A 23,836-nucleotide genomic window follows, 5' to 3' on the forward strand; every position below is an offset into this window, starting at 1 on the left:
AACAGACCAAATCGGCAAGTCAAACAGAGACCACCTCAAGAAGCTCACTGGGCATACACATCGTCATGTCACAGCGCAGCTTGGTAGGACGTTTGGCGGCGACGAGAGTCACGACTGTCGTCGATGTTCAACCGGCAAAAGCTCGGTGATGACGAGTTCCCTTAGCCTTGAACATGCAGTGCATGTAGTTAACAATTGACGATTGGTTAGATCGAAGGGTGAACTTTCATTGAACGCATTCTGTAGAACGATGCGACATATTACAAAAGAAAAAGACACGACTAGAGGTCTAGACCTATACTAGTGCCTATACAATCCTGAAATGTGTGGTGGAAAAACTGAGAAGAGCTCGAGCGAAGCTACTTAGAAGTTACAATTGATGGGATCTGATGAGGAGTAAACACGGCGTATTAAAACGTGAGCTGAGATCGAGAGCTCATTAATCGTGTCGAGCGCGCATATTATATGCATACTAGTAGTATAGACCAAAGAGATTATATACTCTATCTAGAGTTGGATTACTGTAATCAGGGAGGTGAGCCCCTCCCTGCTGGTTATACCGCGTACCGGTCGACTGTGTCGAGCTAGCTAGCGATGCGATCGCGAGGTAGGTCGAGATTGGGTAATTTTTTTATCAAGAAAAACTTTTTAGTCTCGAGCTTTCTGAAATTGTGTTTTGATCTATAAATTACATGTTAAGCCACAAAGGACATTCCTGACTACAAAATTATCAAGACACAATAAACATATTATTTATCATAAAAACGAACATTCATTCATGAAAATATCGCAACTATTTATGAAAAAAAAGAAGAAAACTATCTCCATATTAAGATATACGAAGTTACTGAAGAGCATTCCGCTGATCTCTATGGAGTGCATTCATGCGCAGTGGTCGAGCATTCTAGTAGATTCTCGTAGCTAGCCACGTACGACAGTGCAAGCAGCTACAGTGCAAGCAGCGCACGACGCATCCGCAATGCGCGCGGAGTACAGCTAGCTAGCCAGGTGAACGTGTGTCGTGAAAATGAGCTACAAACGAGTATTTTAACATCGTACATGTGCGTCAGATCATCCTCACATTTCAACAGCGACCAGCGGAACAGTCGTGCGAAACCTTTGGAAAACCTCCTTTTGCGAGATCAAGATAATTTGTTGGTTTTTTTTTTGCGGAAGAAAATCCGTAGGAAATGGCCAAGTGGGGACAAGGTGATCCTCGATGGATCGTTGAAGAAAGAGCAGATGCAACAAACGTGAATAACTGGCACTGGTAAGTTCAACTTAGACTCTGTCTCTTCCTTCTCTCGGACTCTGACTCTACTCTAGCCAGCAGACGCCGTGCACAGCCCGGTAGTAGGCCTACTGTTCATAGACCATGTAGTGTAGGGTTGACCGAAAGATTGGTGCAATGGTGGGTTCCGCGGCGGCGGAGACTGCGTCAGGCGTCAGGCTTCATGGAATCCCCTCTCTCTCTTAGAGCGGTAAAGGTAAAAAAAAAAAAAAAAAAAAAAAAAAAAGAAGATAGAAGACTTCTCTGGACAGACGTGAGACGGATTTTTCTATCTAAGTGTTGCCGAAAAAAGAAAAGAAAAGACAGAAGACTCCTCTGGACAGACGGATTTTTCTGTCTAACTTAAGTGTAGCCCGGTCATTGATCATGAGTGTATTAATATCACTGCATAGTCAACTATAATTTAAAGTAGGGTATAGGGTCTAGCTAATCGGTTAGACAGAAAGATCCGTCTGTCTGGAGGGCTCTTTTATATTTTGCCATTAACCCTGTCCTCCGTAGACAGATGGAAGGTATCAGTACCCATTGCTGTGGGGATGTTCAATCTTAACCACTCTGTCTCTATGGAAAATTGGGTGAGGTACCTCACCCTTCTCGATTTCGTCTAATTCACGGCCCTAACACGTTAGGTCGGCAAATTTAATCTTGTACTTGTAGAACTTCTATAGTGAAATCAACTATTCAAGAATACACTACACTCACCAGATTAATGAATAATCCAACATTTTGGTCGAATTTTCAACGTAAAACACACATCAACCAGCCCGTCGTCACATTCAAACGGCTCTGAAACACACGAATCCGTTAGCCAATCACATTTGAGGTACTTGCGGAGGACTAATTAGTATTCATAGTTTACATACTGTACTTACGCTGACCCCACCCTCCAACGTGCGTACTATACAGTGTACATGATACAAACGCCGTCTGCTTCACTACTTCTATCACTGTCATATTCATATCGATCAGCTGACGGGATGCGCCTCTGGCCAATCAGAGCACGCCTTCACCATCACATCACATCACATCTGATACGGAAGTAGAGGACTGGTCCTGTAGTATTCCGGTCTCAACATAATATAATAATCTTCAACTTTGTTGCTTTATGTGCGTTGAGGAGCAGAGGTTTTGAATTTTTCCCCCCTCCATTGTCTATCTATAAGTAATAAATCTTTGAAATTATTAATCAAGGAAGCTTCAACAACACTAGCAGGCAATCTGTTCCAGTCGGCGACTACTCTCTGGCTGAAAAATGTACTTCGTAGTTCTAATCTTGAACGTTTGGTGAAGAGCTTGTATTTATGACCTCTTGTTGATGAGTGAATGGCTGGTTCGAAGAACATGTCACCAGAAATCCCCAACTTTCCATTGAGCAACTTATAAACAGTAATCATATCGCCTCTTCGTCTCCTATAGTATAATGAGTGCAGGTTGAGTTTTTCTAGGCGTTGTTCATATGACAAACATTTGAGTTCAGGAATCATACGAGTGGCTCTTCTCTGCACTCTTTCAACTTTGTCAGTCCATTTTATATCTCAAATGCCATAAAATGTTGCCATACTCCAAATGAGGTCGAACCAATGATACGAACAAAATGGGAAGTATTTCCATCGTCATTTGTGAGAAGGTCTTGTGTATAATCCCGAGTGTTTGATTTGCCTTTTGGACAGCTGCTGAGACATGTTAATGAAAATTTGATTCTTCATCTATTATAACGCCAAGGTCCTTTTCCTGCTTGGTTGCTTCCAACTCTACACCATTAATTCTGTAGTTTTCCCTTGGGTTATTTTTTCCGATATGAAGAATCTTACATTTACTAACATTGAAATCAAGCTGCCATCTTTTACTCCATTCATCAGCGAGATTTATGTCAGTTTGAAGCGATTCCTGTTTTGGGGCTGTACTGACATCACCAATGATTTTGGTGTCGTCGGCAAACATAAAAACTGAGTTATTCATTATATTCGGCAAATCATTTATAAAAATAACAAAAAGGACCGGTCCACTGCTAACTTGACTCCAGTCTGAACTTTCACCATTTATCACGACTCTGTTCCCTTCCAGTTGTGAATGCTTTGATCCATGAGTACAGTTTTCCATCAATGCCATAAGATATCAATTTTTTCAAAAGCCTCTCATGAGGAACAGAGTCAAAGACTTTACAAAAGTCTAAATATACTATATCAATAGGATACCCAGTATCAAGTTTCTGAGTTATTTCCTCCATTGCACAAAGGAGCTGAGTCATACAGGACCGTTTTGGAGTGAATCCATGTTGACAGTCTGAAAGCAAGTTATATTTCAAAAGATGCTGCATGACCGCGTCTCGGACTAAACTCTCCATCACCTTTCCAACAACAGAAGTTAAACTGATCGGCCGATAATTCTCAACACACTTTTTACTTCCCTTTTTATGTATAGGAGTTATGTTGCCTAGTTTCCAGTCTCTGGGAAGAAAGCCTTCGTCCAGCGACTTGTGGAAGATAGTTTGTAATGGAACAGAAATAGACTGTGCCGTCTCCTTTAACAATCTTAGATGCATTTCATCTGGGCCTAGAGATTTACTTGCGTTCAAATTTAATAGTTTCTTCTCCACCCTTTCTCCTGTGATAATCAAACTATCTAAGATTGTAGGTCCAGTGGGCTGCCAGTCAATGTCAGGCATGTTAGTCAAATCTTCTTTCACAAATACACTTGTAAAAAAGTCATTCAATAATTTTGCCTTTTCACTATCACTGCTGTGACAGTTTCCCTCTTTACTGACTAAATCACTAATTCCGGATCTGTTCTTTATTTTTCTATTTGCATATTTCCAGAATTTCTTTGGATTTGTGGCCACCTCTTTTACTAACGATTGTTCATGCTCTCTGCAGTCTTGTCTTGTCACGTATCGTAATTGGTTACGAATCTTTGCATATTTGGCATAGTCTACAACACTTTCTGTGCTAGCATACAACTTCCATGCTTTATTCTTTTTTCTAGGCAGCTGTAATGCTTCTTTCGAAATATAAGGACTCTTACTCTGTTTCAGACTTGTTTTCTGACATTCGGGCACACTCTCCAAAACACAGGCAAAGAATATATCTTTGAAGTATTCCCAAGCAGTACAGCATGTCATGTCTTTCAATACTTCGCTCCACTTGACACTTCCAAGGAGGTGATTGAGTTTCACATAATCTCCTTTGTCTAATACACCGAAGTCTTAGTCTTAATTTTTGTTTCAACACAAAGCTTCAAATCAGTTACAATACAGCAATGGTCACTTTTACCCAAAGGAGGTAGTACCTCTACGCTCCTGACCATGCTCTCATTGTTTGTAATAATGAGATCTAAAATACTAGGATTTTGTCCCTGTCGAAATCTTGTATGCTCAGTAATATGTTGATGAAGATAAGAGTTCTGGAGAGCATCTACAAATTTCTTGGCGGGATTTTCAGCTGCACCTCCAACATACCATGTTTGCCAATCAATCCCTGGAAAATTAAAATCTCCAGCAATAAATACTGCCGTATTTTTCATTTCACTCAATCTATTCAAATATGTGTTCAACAAAGTATTGTTGTCTGTACAACTTGAAGGACTGCATTAAATACACCCAACCAAAAGTTTCAAATTTTGCTGTAGAGTTATAACACACCAAATAGATTCAGCAAAGTTGTCAAACATATCCACTTCAGTCACCTTCAGTGATGTCCTTGTGTATATAACTACTCCTCGTGTATTACATCATGCCTTTTTTCAATATTTCCCATAATATCAAATCCTCGTAAGTTTAACGAAGTCAAGGTTGTTTCAGTTCCAGACGTTTTAGTTTTAACCTCAGTTACTAATATTAGACTTGTCCTCAAGGAGTTAATGTGACATCAGTTCACTGTAATTTCAAGATCAAGGATTATTTTCTGGGTGTAAATGGTGAATATGGTTAAATGTGTTTACTTTTATGAATTGCAGCAACAGACACAGGAATATTTTAAACTTCTGCACACCTTTGATTGTTGATAATGAAGAGCTTTTATGAATTGCAGCAACAGACACAGGAATATTTTAAACTTCTGCACACCTTTGATTGTTGATAATGAAGAGCTATGCAGCTAAAGTAAGTTGTCCGAACGACAACATGAAAACATGCTCAGGCCCCTTGCAATTTTAACCTCTAAATTTAAGATATTTTGGGCCACAGGATTTTATTTTTGCATGTTTTAACTTATATATTGTAATATTATACAAATAATACACAGGTGAAAGTGCATTAGGGGAGATGCAGTGCACTAGAGGGTATTTACGATTGTGAAACATGCACAGGGCAAAGCTGAGTGCATGTTGCACTACATTGTAAATACCTGAGAGTGAGCTGCTACACTAACATTACGAACTTAAACCTGTGTATGGCACATTTTTTTTGCACAGCTGTGCATGTACATGTTAGTAAGAAAATCATGAGCGGATGTACATGTGACTCATTAAGCACTTCTAATTGGCTACATTCTCGAACCCATTAATAATACTGTAATAAATATTGACAAGTGCATGAACATGGGACATGCCAATTTTTGAACGTCCCTCATCTGCATATATAATTAGTTGAGAAACTGGGAATCATAATCATCATGACTTGCCATTCAGACTTTGGGGTCTCACAGTTGTTAGATAGAAAAGTGGAAACATTTACAGTATCTTAAAAAGTGCAAAAATTTTTGATGTCCCACGCATTACCCCACTGTTTAATTAATGCAAATGTATTAATTTATGTTCTGGGCATACACAAATCTGTTCATAAAAATTGACCTTGCACCATCTTGAGTTTGCACGGTCAGTTACGGGCTGTTTTTGCCTCCGCTCAAAATCACACCGCAAAGAGCTTCTTGATGCAATGATCCTGTGGGGCACCATTTTACTTTGTACAGGTTGCGTCCTTGCAACACGACACAGGGAGAGGAGAACTGTCAATGCACTAATTGTCTTAAACACCCGCATCACAATCTAAAGCTCCCTAGTAACAGTATCCCGCGGCTGGTGGCCAGCACGGCTAGCATGTGTGCAGACACTCTCCACAAGTACTAGTTCACGCGTGTACATGTGTACATGCATGAGTTTGTAGTTACACCGCAAAGCCATAGCCAAGAAAGTGTAATTTTGGACAATTAACATGACATTTGTGTGTGTTCAACAAAAAGACTGTAGATGCTAAGGAGCCTAGTCATTTTGCTAATGATTGTGATGAAATGCCACACATTATACTGTATATACTGCATACCGAGATTTGAACCCTATAGTAGTAGACAGTAGACCTTGTTGAATACATAGCTTTTTGTTTCTTCAAACCCAAACAGGACAGAAAGAGATGCATCCAAGTGGTCAAGAGAGAGACTGACACAACTTTTAAGTGATATTGAGGTTGAAGATGACAGAGGTGAGTGTGCAATGTTCATTGGCTTCATTATTAGATAATGATAATAATGCAGGGTACTTATAATTCGCCAATTCCACATGACTAATGTGCTCAAGGTGCAGTAGGAAAAGTGAACTATGAAAAACAAAAAGCATTACACACACATGTACATGAAAATGAATGAAACAATGATGATGGAAAAAAAAAACCAAACACAATGTACAATTTTACCGGAAAGCAGTTACGAACAAATGAGTCTTCAGGGCAACTGTAAAGGAGTTAACATTTGAAATGTAATGGATAACTTGATTTCTTGGTTTTTGGAACAACAAGCAATCCACAATCGGATGATCTTAAACTTCTGGGAGGATTATAAAGTGTCAGCAAATTAACATTGTTCTCAGGGGCAGATCATCTGTGTATGCAATGAAAAACAAACAAAAAATGATTTAAATGCAATGCGGGATTCAACGGGTAACCAATGCAATAAGGGTAAAACAGGGGTAATGTGATTATTTCTTCTGGTAAGGGTAATAGACAATACAGGCTGCTGAATTTTGCAATTTTTGTAACTATGAAAGTTGATATTGTGGTAGCTGAAACAGAAGTGCATTACCAAAGTCAAGTCAGGACAATATAAGGGCATGAACTATTTTTTTCTGTGGCTGAACGAGTTAAATACTTGTGAATAATGCCTTCATTGCGTAACTGATACCTCACGGATTTACAAACAGCAGAGATGCGAACAAACATGGACATTGTAGAATCAAATAATTCTCCCAATATTTCACATGATTTAGATGGAATAATAACCACATCATTGTCAACCGTAAGAGAAGGAAGACTGACCTTGTCAAGGAGAACTCTAGAGCAAATAAATAAATATTCTGACTTTTCTTGTTTTAACTTCAATGAATGAGAGCTCATTGACTTTTTGACATCATGGATACAAGTCTCAACTTTCTGAATAATATCAATGACATTGGTTTGGGTAGGTATAAATGATGTATTTATCAGGATATCATCAGCATAACAATGATAGTTAAAAGAGTGACAATGTAAGATCTCTTTCAAACCAGTCAGATAAATCGAGAAAGGGTTTAGCCCCCAACAGATCCTTTTGGGACACCACAGTCTAATGGAGCAGGGTCGTATTTTGCATTATTAACACAAACAACCTGAAACCTTTCAGCTAAGTATGATTTGAACCATTTAAGAGCTTTACCATCAACCCTGAATGACTTCAGAGTATTCACCAGAATTGTATGATTAACAATATCAAATGCTGATGATAAATCAAGCAGTAACAGAACAGTAATCCTACCATCATCCATATCTCTTAAAATATCATTGGATTTAAAGTTAACTATCATTGGATAAGTTAACTAATAATCATACGCAGGTGTTTTTAAAAGTTAGTACAAGTAGCTAGTTTTGACATTCTGTTGCAAGGATGCAAACCTTATTGTGTTATTTCTGGGAAGATAGAGAAAGAGGTTCTTATCGTCATATATTGTTGTTATAATTATTATCATCATTATTATTATTAGTAGTAGTATTTATTCGGCATTTGCAAGACAATACAAGTGAATGATCGAACAACAGACAAATAAACAAAACACTAACAGGTGTAATACAAAGGGTACAAGATGTCAGGCTTTTCCTGATGCACTTCCGTAAGTTGCAGGATTGGAAAAAAGCAATCGAAATCAGAATCGGGGGGGGGGGGGGGGGGGGGGGGGGGGGGGAGGGGGAACAAAAAGAAAGAGGAAAGAAAAAGAGAAAATGCATTACTAGAGCTTTGAGAGTGGGGAGCTTTTTTCATGTATATGTGTAAAGGGTGGTGACAGAAAAACAAAAGCAGAACATGTCTTAATTTGTTAATTGGTCTTTGATCTAAACACAGGCCAGTGTAAGATTTGTGAAGTGAAAGAGATCACTGGAGAAGCATCTGCAAGCAATCGCAAGGCCAAGCTCATCTTCTTTTATGAGTGGGACATCAAGCTGGAATGGAAAGGCAAGTACAAGTTCTGTTTAAAGAATGATTCTTATTGTTGTCATTGTTGTATAACCGTTTCTTGAGTCACGTAGACACTTTCTCAAAACAATTGAACATACCACCACAATTTGGAAACACCATTTTGACATAAAGATGTGTATACGACTTGATAGTGCAACTGTGCAGTATGTGTTGTCTTCAATGTTGAAATCACAAAAAAAGCACATTATACAAAAGGCAGTTTTTGATCACATAGTATGATGTACATGTATGTACCTTGCAAGTCTCCATCTTGAATTTATGTCATTTTGTATGAAAACAGAAAAACCAAAGAAGTAAATCAGTGAAAATTTGGAGAAAATCAAACACTTTAAAAAAAGTTATGAAATGTAAAAGTTTAGAGAGTACTTAAAGACAAATTGGCAACTCTGTGTGATCTTGGGTGTTGAGGAGCTCTCCTCTCATTACATACAAAATGTCACTAATTTACATTTTTCTCAAACATTTGGCCACAGACAGAACTTATCCTTTGATGTGCATTAAAAAATGTATTACTCTTATTCCATACCAAGCACACGCCTGAAGAAAAGTTTTCTAAGAGAAAAAATGAAAAGAGATTAACTTTACTTAGCTTTTTCTTTACTTTTTCCTTCAACTTTACTTTAACTGTATTTGGGAATCTGTAAAAATCCAATTTTCACCTTTTCATCTTTTCTTTTTTAAAATGCGTGCTCAAATTTCTCTTAACTTTGCAGGTACATGTATTATTGCTAGGGTGATAGAATATACATGTATTTGTACAAATACGGCACTATGTCCCACTTAGGGGCTGCTAGGGGGCCCACAACCCACAAAATAGAGGGTCTTTTATAAAATCAGAGATGCTTTGTCACGATTAAGTTGTCACGATCAAGTGAACTTAAAGCACAAAACATTACCATTATTTTATCTGCACCTTTGATTTTTTTTCCCCTCCAGTTTGGAGTCGGGGGGGGGGGGGGATTTATTAGTTATGCTGTACTTCCAGCTGTACAGTACAGAATACAATGCTTTCACCTCCCTACTCTTGCAAAAACAAAGCTATGCATTATGAAAGTTTAAGTTGTTTGAAGGTATATTGTCAAAGATAAGAAAATAAGACAAATTGGCAAATCTGTGTGATCTAGGTATTGAGCAGTTCTCCATTTGTTTTATACACAACATTTCACAAATTTCTCATTTTTCTCAAATATTTGGGCACTGAGGAGAATCTTAAAAAAAAAACAATGAACTTCTTCAACCAGAAATCATAGAGCTATGATGCTTTAAGTGCATTTCTGAGTGCAGTTTCAGGTTTATTCCTGTTAAATCCAGGAGGTACCCTTGTTTGGGGCTGGACCAAAGTGGGGGTCAGTTTCCACATTTTCACCTTCTTGAAATTTATGGTCAAATATGTCACCAAATTTTTGCAAGTATTTTCACTAGGGCGATGAAATACACATTTGTACAAATGGGCACCATCATGTTCCTTTGGGGGCCCCAAAGCCCCCAAATTCTCACTATCGCCAATGACGTAAAAAGTACCTGGATGTAGCTTTCTCGTCAAGATTTAGTGCACTTCCGGGACTCAGGCACTTCCAGTGCGGGGCATATTTTGCACAGCGCTGGTGTGCGCGTACCTTACCTAGCGCCGCGCCGGTCACGGATAGCCGGCTGTACCCGAGCCAGCCAGGCCTGTGATACATAGTGTATATAGCTATAGCCTCTAGGCTTTGTATATTGCTCTAGGCTTTGTGTATATAGCATGCAGCGCACGCATACCACCTAGACATACCGGTTCATTGCGATCGACTTGCACATCAGTCATCTCTGCATACGCTGAAAATAATACTTGAAAATATTTACCCACCTGGATATCGTCATGGAATGCCCATCCTTTTTTATTTTTCTCTGTCAAAGTGCCGCGAACACAATTAGAATCGGGAACAAACCAAGATCTCGAACTTATCCTGCTGTCTCCGAAGCAATTTCTTCCAAGCAAGTCGCACGCGCTGTGGAGCCACCCGGAAACTTCACCCACATCACGTCTTGCATGCCAGGGATATTTCTGTAGATTTGTTCATTTATTGTCATGCGACCAACAAATGGCAGCTTCGCAGTAATGACCCATAAAGTCATATTTACAGCAATTTCTCTAGAATGGAGAAATTTCAAATCATATAAAAGCTAAAATTCAAGTCGAGGAAACAGTAAGTACACGTAAGAATACAGTCGGTTGTATGTAAAGAGCATTAGTCGCGTATCACGTGCGTACGAACGGAAGTGACTTGGCTCCCGAACTATCCCATAATGCACCGTAAATGACACTTAAATCAACATCCGGGTACTTTTTACGTCATTGGCGATAACGAGAATTAAGGAGACTTAAAAGATCTTCTCTACAGCGAGAAGTGGTAGAGCTAAGATAGTACTATGTATAAATAGGGACCATATTGTTTTCAGTTAAAAACAAACAAACCAAACAAACAAAAACACCAAAAAACAAAACAGTGAGATAATTTCTACTCCGCTTCTAGAAGTGATGGGTTTTGGTGGCCAGGTCAGGCCACCAAAGTTGTGAGTGTGTGCATTGTTTTTATGTGCTTTTCTCAGTCAGACAAGGGGAGAATAACGCTTGGATCAGTGCTTGATAACTGCACGCATTTCAGATAAACACAAATGTAGCTGCCAGATCACCACTACTGTAAAAGTGGAAATTTTTGCGGTGTTGAAATTTTCGCGCATTTCGCGCAACCAGAAGCTAGCTTGAAAATAAAAGTGCACGAATATTTTTGCATGCCATATGTTCCAGTAGTTGATGTCTTGATTCCGCAGAATTAAAACACGCGAAACTCTTCTTACCCGGCCAAGTGCGAAAAATTAGTCCTGCGAAAATATCCACTTTTACAGTATTCTGAACGGCCAAACCATTTTATCAAGGCCAAAGTTCATCTTGTAAATGTAGAAGTTTAATGTTTTTCATCTTATTTCTTACAGCGCAGTACATAGTTTTTGAAATGCTTTATCATACCTGCCAATTTTTACATTATCACCTTTATTTATTATGTCAGTATTATTTTAATGTTTTATTAGATTTAATTTTGTCTTTTATCTTTTAACACCAAATACCACGGAACATGAAATTGCAATTTAACATCTTTTTTATTATTCTTTGTGGGTCAAACAGGAACGCTAAAGGACTGTGAAACTGAATTGACAGGAACTGTGGCAATACCCAACTTGAGTGATGAAAATAGTTCCAGTGATGTGGATGTAAGTTGCGTTGTTTTTCATTGTTTTCTGCTGCCCAGTGATGCTTGTTTATGTCAACAGGACACTCCAGTAACATCACTCTGTTCTTGTAACACTGACCTCCTCATCTTTCCTATAACAAAAACCATGTGGGGTGACGGGTCTTTTGTTCACACTGGATCCTCTCTCTGGAACAAGCTTTCTTTACACATTCGTACTATCTCAGTGGATTCTTTTAAGACAGCATTGAAAACACACCACATATAGCATATAATTTTGAATTGATAACATTTTTCTTTCTTTACACTTCTTTTCTCTTTATGCTGTGTGAGGAATTTTTCATGCCCTTTGAGCACTCAACACACCACATCATATAGCATATAATTTTGAATTGATCACATCATTTTTCTTTCTTTACACTTTTTTTCTCTTTATGCTGAGTGAGGAATTTTTCATGCAGTTTGAGCACTCAGTGGTAAGAGCCATTATAGATACCATATATTTATATTCATTTATTTTTTGTTGTTGAAGGATTATCATTGGCAAATAGGGCCAACAAACGAGGGAGTTCAAGCTGCGCATATTTGAGGTGTGCATACATGCACTGAGTGTGCACTCTAGTAGCAGCATGCAGTGAGCTGATGAGGTAGACTCTTAGACATGAGAATTAAGTCTATTTAGAAAGACTTTTTTATCATAATTGGGAAAAGGGACCATTTTTAGCATGCATGCATGGGTGGAAATAGCTGCTTGCCAGAGGTCTCCACACTCGAGTGCTTTTCTAGTTATTCTATTTAGAGCAATGTTCCTTTATCTCGTTAGCCCTTCAAAGAATGTTCAACATAACCACGTTAGTAAAAGTGATAATGTAGTCACAAATATTCCTTAATTTGGATTGAACCGGTACTGGTCGTGACACAGAGATATGTTCCACAAGATTCCTGTATACTCCGTCAGTAAGAGACTATTACCACCATTCAAGTGGTCATACAGAGCTAAAAATTGTAGTGTATCTGAACAATTTTAGTACAGTCAACGTCCCCTACCTTGACATCAGATTGGCCAAATATCACGAAAATAAAAGTCCCAATGTTTAGTAGTGTATTTCCTCTTCTTAAAACGTGTAAGTTGAAGGAACTTAAAGTTTGGTTATCTAAATGGGCTATCCCCAGTACCTTCTATATTTAACTTATTGTTTTTCCCCCACGTATTGCTTGAAGCAAAATTTCAACATCACTTTACCTGTTCCCAGACAAACAAGTACCGAGATTAAGCATGCATTGGCAACAGAGACAGAGTTTAATACTATAGTCAATTCAATTTTTATCACACAGCCTCTTAATATTTTACTTTTGACATGTTTTGCAGTTCATTTCTCTCATCATTTGATATGCCTTATGAAAGGTCAACTTTATCATTTCAGATACAAAAAAGGTCACCTTTTTCTTGTTTAAGCAAAGAAGAAAATTAAAGAGAATAGATCTAATCATTCTTGATGCTTTAAATTCTGCTTTACACACACCATTTTGAACGTCAATAAATCATACATCGAATAAGTCAGGGCAAATTTGACGTATGCAAACCACAGTTCATTAAAGTTAACTTCAGTCCCGACTGAGGTAAGCAAGGTTGCCGTACTTATCTATGCTTACCTGTAACCACTTATTTGGACCTCTTGATTTATTTGGTTTGAATTTGTCTGTAATGGTGATTTATTTATTTTGTTTTTGCAAGGTATGTGTACTTTTATTTATAAAGACCACAGTTGGAAACGTTTAAATTTCACAAAGAGTAATGCATGGCAATATATTCAGTATTCTCGATGTGTAAGTGATATCTACAATCAATCATTGTCTTCACCTGCTGTCAACAATTTTCTGATCTCTAGATAAATATATCAACCAAGAAGGCCACACCAGAGTCAAACATTCTTCGTGAGGTCATGAAGAAAGAAGGTGTTCCTATAATCAGGCAGAAAGTTGAAGAGTACATCAAAGCCCTCCAAATGGGTAAGTGCACCTTGTCTGAAGATTCCATGTCTCGGCATGAACAGGCTGACTTACATTTAATTTTGTTCTTTTATTCTTTTATTCTTTCACCGGTGCTGATTCAGTAGTAATCAGATTGGGCAGAAAAGAAAGAATTGGCAAAGTTTTGGCTATTAATTGTCAAACTTGATGGTGCTTTATCTAAAATCATTGGTAATATGACTCTTGCTTTCGTCAATTAATGAAAGATCAAGGAAATTTGCAAATCTGCAAGTTATAATTCTTTCGATTAAATTTGTTGGCAACACTGTTCCGAGCTTGAAAATATTCTATTGATCGATTTTAATCGATGAAAGTGAAAAGAATCATGCTTTCATAAAATATGACTGAAAGCACCATTTGCATTTAAATTGTATGTGAATTCACATTTTTTAACAATTTTTAGTCTGACATGCATGTACATATTTATGTGTAACTTTGAAATCGTAAGCCCAGGTGTCCCAAATTTGGTGTCAAAAGATGTGGGAGACTTGAAAGAATATCTCTTTTGACTCCCTATGAATTCATACCTTTGTACTCCCTCCTCTATTGTTAATTTCTGCCATTATGTTTGTTCCATATTCTTGGCTCTGTGCTTTGTATTATTGGTTTGTCCTGCGAAATGATGCACATTTGTAAATTGAGTATTTTAAAAAAGATAATAAAATTTAAAATTTTTACATTTTGAGATCCTTGATCTTTAATTTATGCTCCCATGGTTTTAATAAGTATGTACATTTACTCTGTATTCATCAAACCCTTGCATTGCCAACATTTTTTTTTTTTTTTAAGGGATGGTATAATTTTGGTTGAGACGGGGCTTCAGGTTTCCAACTTTTTTTTTTTGTGAGATGATGAGAAACCTCCTATGTAATGTGAAAGAGCATACAATACTAAGAGGAAATCAACATTTATTTGATGAAAATTGGTTTTGAAATGGCTGAGATATCCAGAAACAAAAGAGGTCTTCCTAAAATTGGGACCCGCCTTTTATAAGGACCACTTTATTTTACTTTGTTTTTGGATGTCTCGGCCATTTCAAAACCAGTTTTTATCAAATAAACTTTGAATGCCTCTTAGAATAGTATGCTCTTTAATGAGTCATAGGTGGTTTCTAATTATCTTACAAAAAAGTTAAAATCTGTATCCCTTATCACAAGCAAAACTACACCATCCCTTTAATCATTTTCCTCATTTTTGATGAGCAGAAATGAATTGCATTTAATTTCATTGAAGTTGATATCATTGCTTTGAAAGTTTGTCAGTATTTTGTAAACTCATGATGAAACTCACAGACAGCTAGTGTCCAAAACTGAAATATCTCCTAAACTGCCAATATATGTGTGATATGCCAGAGAAGTTGCCACTTTGAATGAACACCTACATTTATTAAAGTTGTTGGGGAACTGCAGGATGACATGTTATAGTGTGAGTTTTCACTCATACATGTGAGTATCCTTTGGTCTGTCTGGTACAGAGTTCTGTCAGGGAATGATCCTGCCTTCAAAGAGCCAAGGCAACCCACCCGTGAATGCAGACTCGGCAAAGAAGGCAGTTGCTAAGGTAACAGCTTTTTGTTTCATGACAATTTTGTACATGCTCATGATTTAAAAATTGTGAGGTCACATAATAATTTCTTTTAAAAAGGGAATTCTTATCTTTCATGTTCATTAATGCAAGATGAAATGGTAGTTGGATTAATACATGGAAGTGCTTGATAAGATTCATGCTTTATGTCAGCTGCTTTGTGTTTTGGGGCATTGAAGGTGTAGCAATTTTAGAGCTACTTTTGTCTCCTTAAAATGCATGACTGCAGTCAACAGTATTTTATTAATTAAACAAGATCCAGCAGTGCCGGCTACAAGCCTAATGCCAGCCATGATGACGCATCAGACGCAATTGTTAGTGTCACCTGAGGATACTCAATCAACCTGATTCTGGTTTTGTGCAACTGTACTACTTCCATATCACGTGCTTACAGTAAAATTCCAATATGAATTCTTACACGAAAATTTGGGAGTAATGAAACGCTAGGAGGATAGAATATTGAAGATTGATTACAATAGACTTGTGACATCATTTTGTGTGATCAGTGCTGAAAATTAAGTGAAACGATGAAGCTTACTGTAAAACGAGGAATGTTCACGTGCATTTTAATTTCGCGAATTTCGCAAGCGCCAAGATTCGCGAAATTAAAATGCACGCGAAAGTTCTTGTCTACACTATGTGCATTGAATGCCAGTGGCAGTTCGCGAAAATTTCATGCCGCAAAGAAGGCCGTCGGCTCCAATTCGCTAAAAATTCATGCCGCGAATATATCATGTTTTACAGTATCAAAAAGGTCAGTCATCACTATAGTAGGTATTGAAATCTTACAATTGTGAAACCAAACAAACTGTGGAGGGTGGAGTCAGTTACCAACTCCAACCAGGTTCACAGCACCATTACAGACAACCCGTTAGTAAAGCCCAGTGGCTCCAACCTTTCACACATACAGTAACTGACAATGAACCTCGCACACACCCTCCATGCAAACAGAACTTCATCTACCTATTTGGCAGACTATAAGTATATTCAGTGTTCACTTAGTAATAAAGGGGGGAAAATTGGTATTTTATCAAAATGTTTCATTAAAATGTGGCACAAAGTGCGAAAGTTTGGGAATGCAGACTCTTCACATGCTTTGATGGAACACTGCTATTGGTCAGAATTACATAATTGAAATGAAATGATTATGTCATAATCTTTACAACTCTCCCATTGGTTTGTATACAGACTGTCCATTACCTCTGATGCCTTCTCAGGTGATTAGGCTTACCCCATTTACTTCTGTGCTTGCAAATAATATTTTGTGAAAACATGAAACTCTAAATTCCTCATTCTATATCTGATTTTGATGAAACCTCTATGGTGAGTTCTGTTTCCCTCTGGTCACTAATAGTTTCAACATAAAGTGGAGATGCAAAGTCTGGGATAGTAAACAACCCTGCCAGTGACTGTCAAACTGTTTGACAATTATATCTTATTGCAGTAGGCTACTTTTTAATAAATTCTCATACATTTATCATTTCTTCAATTGGAGTATTTCTCTACATGTAAATATGTTGTTACTCAAAGATATTCACATGTTCCTAGTGTCATGCTAAAGTAATGGAACACAAAATTTGTGAATATTTCATATTTGCCATACTTCATATAAAAGAAAAAATTATTGAAGGAAGCAATTTCTACTGGTTTCAGCCCCCAGAATCAAAAACCAAGGAGAACGGACTCTCTTCAGCAAGGGAAATGAAGAATCTAAGTCTTGGAGTCAAAATTGAAACCGGCAAACTTGAACTGACAGAAGAGTTCCGATGTGAGGCAGCAGAGCTCTACATGGTATTCACTGATGCAAGTGTGAGTGTCAAGATCATTTCTGCAAACATCAATGGACATCAAACTTTTCTTCTTCATCAAAACATATATGCAGCTAGAATATAGACTAATTAACTCCCAACCAAGGCATTTGACTTTAGTGTAAGTACATGTTCACTAAAAATCCTGTTAAGAAAATTCAATGCAGAACTGCTGTTTGTTTGTCTGATAGTTAATGGGTTGTTGTTGTTGTTTTTAGTTGGGATAATGCTCTCATTTAACCCTAACTAGGCCGGGCTATTTAGGTAGTTGATAGAGCCGGGGGGGGGGGGGTCCTCCCAGGCCCCCCCTCCAGATCTCGGCCGTCGACCGCGCGATCGCGACGAAAATTGGCACACACATTGCCTATGATGTAATCTAAAATACCATGAAGTTATTTTTTCAAAAAAAATCATAATTTATGCTAAATTATGCTAATTTATGCATGATGATGCATAAAATCAGACTATTTGGTATAAATCACAAAATAAAGCTCAAAACAGGCACATTTTTTGTGTAAATATTCTTTTTAGTGTCCTTAGCAAATGTAATAAAAAAAAATTGTGATATCAGAAAAAATTCTTAAGTATTTTATTGTTTTTTGAATTTCTTATGTATTTCCTTGTTTTTTCGACTTTGTTTTTCATTGTTTTTTCGATGAAATTTGTCCGCGACATCGCTCCGAACAAGAAAATATGTTATTCATTGATTTTAATCGATAAAACACCAAAATAATCATGCTTTTATGAAATTTGCCTGTAAGCACAGTTTGCATTGAAATTATACACGAATTAACGTTTTTGAGCAATTTTTGGTCTGACATGCATGTACATATTTATGCGTAACTTCGGAACCGCGCGCCCGGGTGTCAAAAGATGCGGGAGACTCGAAAGAAAAAAGTCATGAAACGTCACGGCGATAGCTTATTGCGATACATTGCGCGGAACGTCGAGGGGGGGGGGGCCTCGGAGGCCCCCCCCCCCCCCCCCCCCCCGGCCTAGTTAGGGTTAAATGGAGAATATGCTATAACACCCTTCCCCCCCCCCCCCCCCCCCCCCCCCCCCATATGTGATCTAGCTTCCATTTTAGAAATGGGACCATCAGGCTAAGAAAGACTTGTGTTTATCTGATTTTGCTTTAAAAACACATGCCAATGAAATGTTTATACAGTAAGTCCCCAAAAAAATTACAATCGGATTTTTGCATTGAAAATTTCCAATATGATTAAACTGTCTAAATACTGCTTCAGGGTCTTGAAATATAACATCTTAGCTATATTTTTCAGAAAACCCCATTAAATTTGGTTAAGTGGTCACAGAAAAATGTGGATCTTCGTAAAGCATGTCATGGGTCACATTCTTCCAAATTTAGCACTTGGATGCTCTTGGCATTGCATAATGTGTGAACACAATGGACAGAATTTGGAGGGAAGGGATTCCTGACATGCTCTACAAAGATCCTCATTTCTCTTTGAGCACTGAAGCAAATCGGATGGGGTTTTCTGTAATATGTGGGTAATAAGTTATAGTTTCATACCCTGAAATTGTATTTGGATTGATTCACTAATTATAAAATAACCATTGCGGAGGGTCCCGTAGTAATATATATATTTTTTTTTTGACATACGGTAGAATGACTATGATTTTTGTAAAGAGAAAACCAACAAATAATCAATGGCTTTTTACAGAATTTATTGAGTATATGAATTCAGTGCGTAACTTTTGTTTGCTTTCATGATACACTGTATACGTCCAATGCGTATTACTTCTAAATAGTGGGTCCATTGAATCGATACTATTATTAAGACAGCCGTACCATTTTGGAGAACCATGTAAATTGTTGATTTGTTAATGAGTGAGAAATGTGGGAGTTCTGACAAACAGTCAGACATCAAATACAATATGTGAGACTATTAGCACTTCATAACCTGGAGAGTTGACATGGTGATAAGCAAAGTTCAAAGTCAGAATTTCGAAGTAAGGATCTGTGAATTCCCCAAACTATGCTACTTATTGTGGACCTCATTACTTTGGTTCCAGTAGAAATGTAATAAACAATACTTGTAAAAGGGGTACTTGAATAGGTATGATCACGTTATGAGTTACATACTTTCAGCAACACAGGGAATTATTGTAGGCAGCACAAAATTTACAGATAGTGCCGCAAAGCATCGGCTGCAGCTCAGGGCATGAACGTACAGTAGATATAAACTGCTGTAGCTATGTCATTGGGCATTTCAGCTGGTATCGACTGGGCTGGGTGCATGCAAGGGCCAGCGATCAATCTACTGTTATGGTCCTTGATTACATCAAGTGATGTATCATTACAGAGCATCAACCCAGCAAAAAAATGCACAAATGTTGTCCTTTTGTGGAGTTGGTCCAAATTTTTTAGGTGAAAAAAGGTTTTGAAATATTTGTCACTGAGTGGTTTATGTGTCATATAGCAAAAACTCAACGGTCAGACATACACAAATGCATTTGTACTTGTGTGTTTTTTGTTTAAATAGCATTTGTATGAATTGTGCACTATAGTAACAATTTGTTAAAGCCTGTGAACGTCTTGTGGATTGCAGAGAGTACAAGCATTCACTCAAGCCCAGGCATCAATGAAAACAGAAGCTGGAGGATCATTCACTATGCTGGATGGCAATATATCAGGAGAATATGTGACCCTGGTAAGTTTATTCTTCATCTTTCTTTTCTTTTTAACATAAGTGTTCAATAGATTTGGGTGTTACTGTGTCCTTGTTTTTGCAGGCGGAGGTATGTATGTGAATGAATTGGGTTCATGTTTTAAAATGCATCACCAGGAGAAAAGGTTTGTTTTAAAGGGATGATACAGTTTTGCTTGAGATGGGGGTTCAGGTTTCAACTTTTTGTGTGATAATTAGAAAACACTTATATGAAATATTTAAGAGCATACAATTTCTGGAGGAATTCAAAGTTTATTTGATGAAAATTGGTTTTGAAATGCTGAGATGTCAAAAAACAAAGCAAAACAAAGTGGTCCTACTGAAGTGCGGTCAGACTGGCAAAAGATCGAGAAGTTGAAGATCGCAAAGTCTTTGCGATCTCTTGTCGTTGGGTCACACTGGCAAAAGATCAGAAGTTTGGCAGGGGTGGCATGGGGGGGAAAATCCGTACTTGGAGTGGGAAGCTTCACAATAATATTTGAGGAAAGTTTGCGGTCACACTGGCAAAACTTTGAGATCATAAACTTCTCGATCTTTTGCCTGTCTGACCGCGCAAAGGGACTGTACAGTTCTGGTTAAGCTCAGGATTTAGCTTTTAACGTTTTGCGAGATATTCAGAAACCACTCTATGAGATGTCAAAGAGCATGCAATTCTAAGGGGAATCAAAAGTTTATTTGATGAAAATTGGTTTTGAAATCACTGAGATATCCCAAAACAAGGTGAAACAAAGAGATCCTAATAAAGGGCGTGGCCTGTTGCCTTTATTATTATCACTTTTTTTGATATTTCAGCCATTTGAAAACCAATTTTCATCAAATAAATGTTGAATCCTTCTTAAAATTACATGCTCTTTCATATTTCATAAGAGGTTTCTCATTATCTCACTTAGGAATGTTATAAACCTGAATCCTCACCTCAACCAGTACTGTACAGTCCCTTTAAATTCTCTGTCCCCCCTTTTCTATGAAACTGAGCCTCCTAACTCTCTCTTATTTAATTGTGGTTTTTGTTTTTGTTTTTTTAATGGGTTGAGGTGGGCCAATTTCAACAAGATATATATCATCATAGAGCCTAGAACTTACTCTTATAAACTATGTAGAAAAGTGGAAAATTCAATTCAGCCTACTTTTTGTGGGTTTTGAGCTGGGTGGTCACATATTTTCACCCTTTCACATATTGTGTGTAATGCTTCATCTACAGTGTAAGTGAATTAGATTCAATGTTCTACTTCTATTTTGATCTATGGAATTATGTTAAAATTCATTTGTAATTTTTCCATTGCCAGGAGCCGCATTCAAAGATTGTGATGAAATGGAGATTTAAGTCATGGCCACCAGGTAAGAACAAACTTTGCAATAGTGTCAGGAGAAAAGCTGCTTCAGCTCTTTGTTCTCTACAGCAGAGATGGCTTTTATATATGAAAAAGTGGAATACCGTTTCGTCGGCGATAAGGCAACATCGCTGGATAAGCTGTATCCCGACTTTTATGATGAAAAAAAAAATTGAAGGGATTTTGTTATGATCGAAACTTCATTACTTTCCTACATTATTTTTTTATGAAAAACTTTGTTATTTCAACACGTTTTGGTGTGCTTCCTAGCAATAATTCATGTTTGTTTATTCAAGTATGTTTTTTTCTTAAGTTCTTCTGGTTGATGCAAGGTGTGTATCAGGATTTTGAATGACAAAATGTACTAATTGCCATTGTGATAGAGTAAACTTATGGATGCCATGCCCTCTTGGAGGTCTCCCAAGCTCACAAAGTTTGCTGTGCTCCCCTTGGGTAATAGACAGCAAGAATAAGCCAGTTCATTGTTAGCTCATGGGCGCATTTGTGCAAATGACCTTTAATGGACACTTCATTGCTGTCGGGTGGATGTGCTTGCAAGCTTAGTGTATAAGGATTGCATGAAAAATCAACACATCACAGATGCTTGTCTAGGTGAACATAAAAAACAACATGCTTGTTGCAAAGTTTGCAAAGTTGAACTGCACACTAGGTCTTTTGTCATATTTCAGAATTGATGAGCAGGCAGTTTTACTTTGGGGTTATTCACTATGCTTGTGCCAAGACACAGAAGCTGCTCTTTTAGAAATTGATTGAAATCATATTGACGTAAGTTTGTGAATATGAATCCCTCTTTGTTTTGATGGACCGTGAATGCAGAAATATTTGCAGATAATTGATTTTTGCAATTTGATGCAGGTTTTGGCTATTGCTAAAATATCTTTATGATTTTCTATGAACATTTTGAATGGGTGAATGTTGCACTTCGTCAGCTGATAAATTCTACAACGGTAGTGCTAGTAGTAGGTTTGTGTGTATGTGTATTAGCATTTCTTAGCCAATGTAACTAGCAAAATTTGACAGACATTTTACATGATTTTAAAATATGCAAGTGTGTTCCCTCTCCAAATGGTATTTGCTAGTTAGACTCGTGTATCAGGGCATTCAGGTAGTACATTGATTTTCAGGCATTGAAATGTCAAATCAAATTCTGTCTTCTCATTTTTAATTTGGATTCTATGAGAAAATTTAAGAGAAGAATTGTACAGGGGAAACTTATGAACTTTTGGATGTGTTTTTAAGTGCATAAAAATTGAGACATTTACAGTAAATGCGAGTCCTTATATGACTTTTTTCCCTTCAAACTTTCTTACCAACACAGCACATCATTCCCTGGTAACAATGAACTTTAAGCAAACTTCTGATGGCACAGAGCTCACTCTGAAGCAAAATGGCATCCCCTGTGCAGACCTCGAGCGCACAAGGCATGGATGGAACTCTGTCTTCTTCCAGCGGATAAAGGGCATGTTTGGTTATGGTGCTTCGCTCTTCTGATGTTATCTCCTTGCATGGAGTGTGCATATGTTCAAACTCTCTCATGCAGAACATTGCTGTTGAATGTCTCAGCCCTTCGTGTAGTCTGCAGGTACATCATCGTCTGTCAGCTGTGAACCATAAAGCATACACTAGTATCAAGCCAATCTCATGCCAGCCCCACCCACTCCTGATTCCTGACGCTCATCCCTAATAAAGGTGTCATGCGTATTTGGATTTTCGTGGATTTTTTTTTCTCATTCTAATGTCTGTACATTGTACTTGTGCAGATATATATAATATATATTCAATTGAATAATGCATTCACCAGTATTTACAGGAGTTTTTATGCCTCCGCCACGAAGTGTCGCCGGAGGCATTATGTTTTCGGGTTGTCCGTCCAGTCCATCCGTTTGTCCATCCGTCCGTAATCAATTTTGTGGACAGTGTAACTAAAAACCGTTTGAGGTATCCTAATGATACTTGGCATGTATATGTATGAGTAGGCAAAGTTGTGCCTATCAACTTTTAGGCACACATGCTCAAGGTAAAAGGTCAAGGTCAAATGCTCAAAATTTCACTATTTCTCTCATATCTATGCAATGCCTAAAGGTATTTTCTTGAAACTTAGTGTATACATTAACTACCAAATAAAGATTCTCCAGAGAGTTTTGGGTCATTAGGTCAAAGGTCAAGTGAAAATGTTAAAATTTCACTTTTTTCTCCATATCTCACAAATGGTTCAAGGTATCTTCATGGAACTTAGTACATATGCATGCATTGACTGGCAGTGATTATCTAGGGAATGTAGGGGTCATGGGTCAAAGGTCAAGTTCAACTCCTCAAAATTTCACTATTTCCTTCTTATCTATGCAATGCCTGCAGGATTTTTCTTGAAACTTTATTGTAATGTATTACCCAATAGAGATTCTCTTGGAAGTTTCTTGCCG

At 37.7% G+C, this 23,836-nt stretch overlaps 1 protein-coding gene across 1 annotated transcript; it reads left to right on the forward strand.

Moving 5' to 3' along the window:
- Nucleotides 1–973: 973 nt before the first annotated feature.
- Nucleotides 974–23,055, forward strand: LOC139741731 (activator of 90 kDa heat shock protein ATPase homolog 1-like). The gene is made up of 10 exons (XM_071652315.1): nucleotides 974–1,270; nucleotides 6,622–6,701; nucleotides 8,587–8,697; nucleotides 11,885–11,970; nucleotides 13,838–13,958; nucleotides 15,454–15,539; nucleotides 17,217–17,372; nucleotides 19,945–20,046; nucleotides 21,351–21,402; nucleotides 22,735–23,055. Exons 1-10 carry the CDS (start codon nucleotides 1,191–1,193, stop codon nucleotides 22,905–22,907), a joined length of 1,047 nt encoding a protein of 348 aa, XP_071508416.1. The 5' UTR covers nucleotides 974–1,190; the 3' UTR covers nucleotides 22,908–23,055.
- The last annotated feature ends 781 nt before the right edge of the window (nucleotides 23,056–23,836 follow it).

Source organism: Diadema antillarum, unplaced genomic scaffold, assembly GCF_040938485.1.
Source record: "Diadema antillarum isolate AM-2024a unplaced genomic scaffold, OU_Dant_1.0 seq00000947_RagTag, whole genome shotgun sequence".
Taxonomy (NCBI): Eukaryota; Metazoa; Echinodermata; class Echinoidea; order Diadematoida; family Diadematidae; genus Diadema; species Diadema antillarum.

What these genes read in the sequence shown, in the direction of transcription:
- LOC139741731 (XM_071652315.1), top strand. Translation starts at nt 1,191, where the DNA reads ATGGCCAAGTGGGGACAAGGTGATCCTCGATGGATCGTTGAAGAAAGA. An exon ending in TGGTATTCACTGATGCAAGT is followed by an intron (nt 17,373 to 19,944) that starts GTGAGTGTCAAG and finishes TGTGGATTGCAG; the next exon opens with AGAGTACAAGCATTCACTCA. An exon ending in CAGGAGAATATGTGACCCTG is followed by an intron (nt 20,047 to 21,350) that starts GTAAGTTTATTC and finishes TTCCATTGCCAG; the next exon opens with GAGCCGCATTCAAAGATTGT.